The 10,429-nt window shown below is 33.7% G+C and overlaps 1 protein-coding gene across 1 annotated transcript; it reads right to left on the reverse strand.

Moving 5' to 3' along the window:
• Positions 1–4,822: 4,822 nt before the first annotated feature.
• Positions 4,823–7,240, reverse strand: LOC107188153 (UDP-xylose and UDP-N-acetylglucosamine transporter-like). The gene is made up of 5 exons (XM_015576403.1): positions 7,164–7,240; positions 6,773–6,989; positions 6,378–6,692; positions 6,154–6,305; positions 4,823–5,069 (listed from the first exon to the last, which is right to left on the reverse strand). Exons 1-5 carry the CDS (start codon positions 7,238–7,240, stop codon positions 4,823–4,825), a joined length of 1,008 nt encoding a protein of 335 aa, XP_015431889.1.
• Positions 7,241–10,429: the final 3,189 nt, after the last annotated feature.

Below are 10,429 nucleotides of genomic sequence, written 5' to 3' on the forward strand. Positions count from 1 at the left end.
TCGATTGGGTATAATGAGACGTTAACAAGTCATAATTGCCCGGCTAACTTCACAGAGGTAGATTTGGCCGTCTCTACCCACTCCAGTGCGCATTCCAGGTAGTATAAAGTTCAGTGGTGGTAGTACCACCGACTAGGTACAGAATAGACCTATCATCCAATGCTTTTCTCTGTCCCACGTTCATAGGGCTACGTAGCCCTGTTACCATTTTAGTGTCAATATCCGACGTTACCGATAAAGCATGAATTCTGAGTATTATTAGCACCAATGAAGTGTTATATATTCCATTCATATTACGTGTATCTATATGCTTACATGAGAATAAAAATATCTGATGCTTCAGTTTAAGGTTAAGGGATAAATATGACAGTCATGAAACATGAAACGGAAAAGTATATATTTTTTCACTTAACTACAAGACAATTTATTCTAAATGCATCGTTAATGGACATTTTTATTAATGTTACTTTTTACATGTTCTTTTATTCGTTTTTATATCTTGCCTTACATTTGTATATTTGTAACAGATAAATTCAGAATAGATGTGGTTTCATAAATAGTTTATCAAATCTACATGTGGGACAATATACACACCGCTTTCATTAACATCTACATATTTATAATTTATATGGGAGTGTGAATAGTTTTACTGCCTATTGTAAGAATTTTAATACGCACGAACAATTACTTTCTGGCAATTGGTAAATTTTTACATATGAATTTACTTACACGTTATATTAATATTCACGTATGTTAATATTCAGCTACGTGCCTCTCAAATTAAGAGAAATACAGAAGTTTTATTTTCTTGAAAATTAGTGTCAAAGAATGCAGCAACTGGTCAGATTAGGTTCGTAAATAAATCGAAACAATTTATACTGGAGAGCTAAATCTTTAAAAGGAACATGTCGCTTAAACAAATTAGTTAAATATGATATTTATTTGGGGAATATGAACATCATAAATAAACGAGAGCGGTAGAGCGAGTTGCGGTATCGGTGCTCTCCGTTGGTGTCGACGCGTACCGAACGAGGCCGAAGATGGTCAGAGCGGGCGAAAGGGAGAGAGCGAGCCGCAGTATCGGTGCTCTCCGTCGGTGTCGACGCGTGCTGAGGAATTTCAGTGGTCTATGAGGGTAGGTGTGCGAGCGAGAGAGTACGGTAGAGCGTGCCGCGGTATCGGTGCTCTCCGTCGGTCCAACGCACTAGTGACGTTGCGTACGCCCAATACATACCGGCGTTAGCTTTCTCACTTTCTCGTCAGCCGTCGCGGAGGTTGGGCGCGCGTCTCCTACTCGTCCTTTCTCTTGTTACTAACCCATTGTTTGTTGCAGGCATTCGACAACCATCAATTTATTTACTGTGCATATTATTAATTTATTTACTGTGCATACTGTTGTGTCCCCTCTCTTGTTACTAATCCCTTGTATGTTACAGATGTTCGAGAACCATTGGCTTCGATATTTATTTTCTTGCGTACTGTGATTCATTTACTCTGACTTATTTACTCTGCTTTCTATACTGTGATTTATTTACTGTGTATATTATTAATCTATTTACTGTGCATATTGTTGTGTCAACTCTCTTGTTACTAATCCATTGTATGTTACAGATGTTCGAGAACCATTGACTTTGATATTTATTTTCTTATGTACTGTGATTCATTTACTGTGATTTATTTACTGTGCATATTATGTATTCTATGTGTATTGTATAATGAAAAATATTTTTCCAAACAGTTATTCCATCGAAAGAAGACATCGATCAACGTCTACATCTTCAAAGCGTGCGTCTACCACTGCGTTAAGTTACTGTAAGTTAAACTTAAATCATAATTCGATATTCATTGTTATATTCATATTCATCATCACATCGTTTATTATTAATTTTAGTCTATCTATTAATAGACTTAAATTGTGACCATCCATTGTGCATACCAAGTTATTATTAATTCATTTTGCTCGTTGATTCTCTACACAGACTTGGGGTACGGGCAGTGGGTCTGTACCTATGGTACGGGCAGTGGGCCTGTGCACTAAGACTGTTTGCCGATCCCTCTGGTTTCTATTGAGAAGCCAGATATCGGACGTGTTTAGTCTTTGCCTGGTAAGTAGGATTTGGAGAAAGGCTCGTGCGTGCCAGGGTACGAAGTAGTCGGGAGGCTGCTCCGTAAACGGACTCTGTTTAACAGAGAATCTCACTTGCACTACCATGCTTGTGTACTCTTTTGGTTCGGGCCTGGTACGCAGGTGACCAGCCCAAAGCTCCATGACAGTAAAAGATGGATCCGGGTTAGCGAGGTGTCGCCCGTCTTTCCTATTTTCTTAAACCAGGTTCTGGCGACAACACTTTCATCGCGATACTTGTTCATACTGTAGTTTAACGCGTAGTTCATCGTAGACTTAATAACTGCTTGGTATATAGAATATTAGGTGCGTAAACGAAATGATCGATGGAACTTTTTCCATTCCGTCTATCTCTTTCGTTTGAGTATTAGCGACTACGTTGCGTTTAGTTTAAGTTATTTTGTATTAATAGCATTAATTCGTATTAATTAGAATATTAAGATAATATTAGTTCTAAGCTGAAGAACGAAGACAACCGACGAGGGAACTTAGTTTTTTATAGGTTTAGGCTCAAGAAAGAAGTCATCCGCCGAGGGATTTTAGTACCGATAGTATTACATAGTTAAGATTTAAGTTATTTATAAGGTTTATTGTGAAAGGTGGGAAGATGTAGAACTTGTGATTCCATCTACCTGCCTTGGGCCTCCACTCGCAGCAACCTCCTCGTGGTGAGGCCTGGGCAATCGGTATTATAATCGGTAAAGTACTTTAAACTGATGACAATATGGAGCTAATGGCTGCGAACTTCGAATCTATCTCATAAAACCACGTTCTATATTATATCGAACTAGGGTTATTTTAGAAATCGATATGAGATTCAAAGTGTAAAAATGTCTAGTACTTTGAATGTTTTAGAAAAGTATTCGAGATAAAGATGTATGGAACTACTGAAAATTACTTTAGATTCCTTTTCCTTATTCTGTAAATTCTTTGATTGGAATATGAATGTTGCTGGAAGTATGAACATTTTCACAGGACAATGATATAAATGGAACTTTAAAACTTTTTTAAGTGTTACAGTGATATTTCGTTATATGTCCACAATGTCAATAATATTGATTTTCTTGCAACATCCATAATTATTACAAATGTCAATATAACAAAATATCTTTTATGCGATGTTTATGGTGTAATAAAAATCTGTGTTTCGATTACGTTTTTGATACGTATTACTCACTTATATGTAATAATATAGAATAAAAATATACTATTAGTCCGATATTTGAAAATATGCATGCGTTCGTTGTCACTGTTAAACTGTTGTAATAACAATGGAATAATAAAATAATTTACTCAAATGTACATAATAATACATATACATATCCATAAAAACAATATTAAACGCAATAACTTTTTTGTACACGAAGAAAAACTAATATAGGTCCGCCGGGATCAGAACCCAAGACGCCTTTCTAATACGTCTACTTTATAGCGAACGGACGGAAGAGAATCCGTTCACGACCATGGCCTTCTTAGATTTAACGTAGTTCATAAATTCACCGTTCTCATAACGTAGAGGGCAGCAGAAAATCCCTGACTTTTTACACTATCGGTATGTCAGAACATGCAACACGAAGTCCCATAAGATGATAGGTCTATCCTATACCTAGTCGGTGGTAGTACATTCGTCTCTTTCATGTCATGTCGCAGCTCTCTTTTTAAATATCCGCGGTTGTCAGCGAAACGACTGAACGATCCACAAATCGATCCTCGAAGTGAGAGGCATTTTCAGGGTCTTCAGTTATAACGCGCGGGCAGCTTCGTGGCTTTAAACGTCATAACAGTATATCACAGTTTCAACCATGGAGGAGGTGCGGATGTTTCAATAAGTGACTTTGAAACAAAAATAACTTTGAATATTTCGTAAAGATATGAAGAAGATATGATTCACGTAGCCCATCCTGTTAAACACTTTTACTGTCAATATTTTTTGATTTCGTAGTTTTCCCGCGCTTTCTTAAATTTAATGGAAACGTGAAAAACCCTGGGAACGTTACTTTTTTTAAATGTACTATTGTGTTTCTTGGCAAAATATGAACTGCAATCAATATGTTGGACAATTGTATTTTCTCAGATACGTAGATACGAGAACGTATATGTTGAATTACAAATTTACCGAAGAATAGTTGGCGCGGAATATTAGTAGTTCTTAATTGTTATCTTAAAAAATTTCTCCCAATTTGCTCCCTCGGAATCTAAAATTGCTCCCATTGTAAATATTATATTTAATAGCACATTCGCAAATAAAAAATCAGAAATTTGTCATCTGCAAAATGGATAGTAAATGGTCTTTTTACAAAAAAATTATGGCACCAAAAAATTGCTCCTGATCTGTTTTATAATATTTAATGGTCAGATATCTTAATAACAACTTATTAACAAGGAGCAATAGAAATAATGTTGTTGTATACATGTTAGTATAGGCTATGACATTATACATGATACTTTGGTCTATGAATGGTTCAGTTAGGGGTGAAATTAAGTTATAGTCAAAAATAAACATTCTCAGTAATCTTTGTATTTGTTCAGACATTGCATTAATATTAACAAAAAACAAATTTAATACACATTACATACGTAGAATAATTGCAACAAATCAACATACAACATTATAGTTTTCAGTAAAACAATTCTTTTAAAAAAGTGTAATTTAAAATGTTTTAAATATTCTACTTATTTCGTTAGTGATATTACTTATTATTGCACCTTCTTTACTTTCCCTTCAGGCCACAGACTTTCTGAAATCTTTGGTAATATTTCTGTAAAAATCACTGTTCCTAAAAAGACAAGGAGTGTACCAATCCAGTGGTACACCGTAAACGGATTTTGAAAATACACTATGGAGAAAATTAAAGATAAAAATTTTCTTAACGTTATTACTAACGTTACAGTGAGAGATGTGCATTCTGTTGTTAATACGAAAACAGAACTAATGCACAAGTATCTACATTGTTGGTTAAGGATGTCAGTTGTAATGGATTAAATTTTTTAGTTTGAATATACAGGGTATTTCACACACATGGGCCAACTTTATTTTTAGTTTGCGGTAGACACACTGGTGCCGATTTGCTCCAGCAAAAATTTCAAGTGTTGAATATTTACAGGTAAGTGAGATGAATCTCGCTTCACTACATTAAATATGTCTATCTTTATCCGCTTCATTTTGCATAAAAACAAGTAATTTTAACACAAATAATAATTTATCTATATTTTATTCATTATAAACAATTACCTTCCTGCGAACATGTTTTAAACAAATTTGAGATAACCATAGATCAGAACTATGTATACAATGCACAAATGAATTAAATTAGATTAAAAATAAGTTTTGTATGCCCTGGTTTAAATAATATCCTTAGACAAAATATTTTGTACACATAAATAATTCATTTTTCCTTTTATCCCAGTTTAAAAATATCCAAATTTCAGAGTACCTTAAAAATATTCATTTTTATTTTATTTAATGGAACCAATATTTTTCTATAGTTTCCTGTAATGTATCACGTAGCGCATGTGGCTGTACCGAATGTGGAGGCGTTTCGGACTTTTCAAGGTTACCTCTATTTTTTAAAATGGAACTATATATTTTTATATACATGAATTGATATATTTTGTTATTCTCACATGACTGTAATATTTCGAAATATCAGACTTCCAGATCCTTATAAACGTAATGAAATTGTTAGTATATACAAGTAGACTTACAAAAGAAACGTTAAAGCGTAGGTTTAATCAGAATATTATAAATTTACTGGTAAAATATCTTTTAAATTAGTCATTTTACGATATTAGTATCTCAATACTTTTTTTTATAAAGAATTAAAAAACTCATCAACTGATGTATATAAAAATATATACCTAGTTTTACTTTAAAAATAGAGGTGATCTGAAAATCACTGAAACGTTTCTCCTTCCAGAGCAGACGCATGCGTCATGTGATGCAGCACAAAAAACCCTTTAAATTTGCTTCAGTTGCGTGAGATACTCTGTATTGGTTCAATAAAGTTTTAACATTACTGAAAGGATACTGTGTTAGAATGTTTCCTATAAGGTACACAATTAATTTTGGTACATGTAAATTAATTATTGATAGATACATTGGTTCTGAAGCAAGTGCATATGTAAAATGATCCCAGATATTAGGAGCCAATGTTAAAAAGAATGGCATAGGCAGTAAGTGCTAAAGAGATTTTGAAGATTAGACATCCTGTATACATTTGAAAGTAGAGTACTACTTTAAGTTAAAACATACCGTATAATATAATGCCTCTCTTGCATTTTTTCCATACTTTTCATGTAATACTTCTTGATAAATGCCCATCCTGGCAGAAACAAATAATGCAACAGTCAATAATGATATACCCAATATCCACCAAAACAGGTCTTCAAATGGTGTTGTAAGAACTTGTTCACCACTCTTAGCTTGCAGTGATTTAATTTCTTTACCACTCACGATTGTACAAATAGCAATACCCAGAGTAATCATAAACACTGATAAATATTTGCTGAACACATATTTTTTCTTTAAAATAATAATACCCATAATCATATTCGCTATCAGAGAACCCTACAACAAGACAACCATAAGTATTAATATAATTATTTGAAAAAGTCAGATATCAAGCCACTTTGACCTTGAATACTTACAGCTCTGAATATCATATGCAATGGCATAGGTATGTTAAAATCAAATGCATAGTTGTTACAAACATTTGTAATGAAGAACATGGTTACCAATACAAAATAATCCTTTATTCCTATATTGCGTTTTGCATTCCCACATTTTGAAGTGAATAAAAATCCTTCTATTGATATAAAAAGGAACTGTGAAAATGTAATAAGGTTTCCACTTCCAGGATCTTCTCTGAAAAGAAGCACTATTATTGCTTTATTGTTGATAACAAAACGTTACTATATTTAGTACAACTTCCATGCGTTTTCCAACAAAATATAAATCCTTTTTAAATTCGATGATAATATATTGTATAAAAATAATATCAATTATACAACTGTATTAAAATAAGTATAATACACTTACTTAACAAGAAGCTCCAGAAAAACAACATTGCTGCAACAACCGAGGAAGACACACAAAATTGCTGCGGTTGCATGCATATTTGTTATTGTGTATCCCAAAACTTAACCTAAAATATTCAATATTCAAAGGCAGTAGCGCACGTTCTATTTCAATTCTTTATCCTATGTATATTGAAACCATGTGGCACACGTTGGTAACTACTTGGAAAATTATCAAGAACTCGCAATTCATGGTAATGTAATGTATCACATAAACGTCACATGATTTCTTCCACTTGCTCAAAGAATAAAGAGCGCATAGTGTCTTCTTTGAGTGAAACGGCTAATCTCATGCACTACTATACCTATTATACACTATATAAAATCTTATCAATACTGTCATATGTAAGATAAAATTTACGTAAGCCTTCAGTAAGTAGTGACACGATACTGCACGTCATTGCTAAAACTTAAATAATTTAATATTCTTTTTAATTTCTCAAATTAAAATTCAGTATACAGCATGTAATGAAATCAAATTTTCTAATACTAAATTAAAATGACTGTTAAACAGTTTATGTTTCTTTTAATTATTATTGAATTTCATAATTGGATTTAATTATTTTTGTTATTATAGTTTACTTACATAATCCGGAGTTTACTTATAAAATACATGTATTTAATTTGTTCCTCCACATACCGTTACTATATTTGTTAACTTATTCATATGGTCTACTGTTTTATCTTAATACATCGAAATATATTTAAGGATGTGATATTACGAAAAAAAGTTTTAACAAATGTTGTTTGGTATGAAGGGGGACGTTACGCGTTGTAAATATTTTTTTGTACCTATGGTATGGTGAGAGAGATTTCAAAATCAATTTACTTTTTTTAAATGGAATGCTATATTTTTTATATACATAATGTGGTAGTGTATATTAAAACGAGTTCAACGAGCTGATAATCAAGTATTTAGTTCCCTTTCATGGAAGGTCGTGAATTGCGAAAAACCGGGAATCGAATCACTACACGTTCTCATTGTCGCGTCGGTGGGGGAACCCTACTTGACCTTGTATGCAACTGACTGTGAGCGAAACAGACATGCCTATTAGAGAAATAAAATGCTCCTCCTATGAAGAAGTTACTATCAAGTAAAGCTAGTAAATTAATGACGTTTATTTATACCTAGCAATGCGTTCAATTTTGAGTTATTGAAAACTTCCTTCTATAGATATCCCTTCCACGTGTTCTTCATTGTTGTAAAATGTAAGCTTTGTTCCAATCGTTTGATAAATTCTGCTTCAGTATTTTTTAACATTTCGTGTATTACATGAGCACATGCACTTGTGATTCTTCTGCGTAACTCATTCAAATTTTCAACAGGTGTTTCAAGCACAATGCGTTTTAAGCGACCCCAAAGGAATAATCACAGGGTGAGAGTTAAATTTTTTATTTAACCATTTAAATTTTGTATTTAATCAATTGTGGACTGTCGTGTCAGCATTCTCAGAACATTTTTCGAATGTGTAAAAGTAACATTCTCTGTACTTTTTGGGAACATTTAAAGAGTTTTTAAAAACGCTACGGTAGTGTCTTAAAAGGCGTATTAGAAACGTTTTCCAAATGTTTAAAATTACGGTTAGACTTTATTCTGTGCAAGGTGATTTCCTGTGGTTTCCGTACTTAGTGGAAATTAGATCAACTTAGTTCCTGTTAATAAGTAAAAATAGTAAACGAAATCACCCGAAATTTAAATCCTACGAACATTCATAAGAGTTAAGAAACTGAGATTCCTAGAACATGTAGGATATTCGTAGAAAAATAGGAGGATTTATAGTTGTTGTTTGTATAAATTTTATTAGTAGAAACAATACTTTTATATTGTATTTACATATTGTACAAAGTAGAAGTGTATAAAGTATCACAACATTGTAATTACCTTTTTCAGTAGACATAAAGGATACAGAAGAAGTAAGCATAAAGATATACAAGTCCTTTGTTAACAAAGAAAATATTTCAAAAATTAAAACTAGGCAAACAAAAACATGTTAATAGTACATTAATTGGGTAAAATTTACGTTTTGAGGAGGAAGCTCCGATGACCTTGACCTTGACATATGTCGTCAAGGACACTCCCCTGAGTACGTTTTTGACGGTTCTAATAGTCGCACGTTTTTTTATTAAAAAGTTATGAGCAAAAGAATGCTTAAACTGTCTTTAACAAATTCCGATCGGTAAAATGCTTCAGAGTCGGTGAGAGACAGTTCAAGAAAAAAGGTGTGGTCTCAGGGTGTCTCAAAATAGCTTCGAATTCTGGAAGTGAGGGTTCCTGGGATGATTTGAAACCACTTTTTCCTTAGCCAAAATGTTATCCGAGGCTTTGTTAACAAGATATTAACGAAAAACACCGACCAATCAGAGCGCGAGTCGGCTGGCCGAGCTTTCGCGGTAGCGTTGGCTGCCAATCGCAACGCGTGGCGCGGGAACTCAGTCAGCAGACTCGCGCTCTGATGGGTCGGGGTTTTTTGTTAATATCTCTTTAACAAAGCCTCGGATAACATTTGTGCTAAGGAAAAAGTTGTTTCAAATCATCCTAGGAACCCTTATCATTTCCAGGAATTGCAGCTATTTTGGGACACCCTGTATAGAACACGAAAGGTAATTAACACATGGGCGGGGGAGGGGCTCTTTCTTTCAATGTTCTGTACTGTTTCATAATTTCTAAGCGTAAACATTGGAATGTTAACTCTTGGATTTATATAAAGAGCATGTATCGTCGGTTACAGGGACTGTAGTAAAAAAACTAGCTCAAACCTAACACAAACCTAAATCATTGGGATATTAATTGTTGGACAGCTGGATAATCTGTATTGGGTTAGGTTTGGGTTAACTTTTTTAATTTGTTCATTGTAACTGGCGATACAAGCTGTTTATATCTTACACTGCGTTATCACACTTTCCCAAATTACTTCGTGCGAGAGCGAAATTCGTTTGGAAAATGTCCTAAAACCTTTTGAGGTTTATTCAGGAGCGTGTCCTTGACAACATATGTCAAGGCCAACGTTATCGGAGCTGCCTTCCCGAAACGTAAATTTTACCATTAATTGATATAAACATATTACAATTTGTTAATATGTACGTATTAGATTGCAAGTGCTGCAACATCAAGTTTGCACACTGCGATTTGGCCCAAAGTCAATCCACAGATATAGACATAGACCGGGATTCATAGTCACTCCAGTTATGAATATATACGTGTATACGTATGGAGTACACATTCATAAC

This window comes from Dufourea novaeangliae, unplaced genomic scaffold (assembly GCF_001272555.1).
Source record: "Dufourea novaeangliae isolate 0120121106 unplaced genomic scaffold, ASM127255v1 scaffold130, whole genome shotgun sequence".
NCBI classification, from domain to species: Eukaryota; Metazoa; Arthropoda; class Insecta; order Hymenoptera; family Halictidae; genus Dufourea; species Dufourea novaeangliae.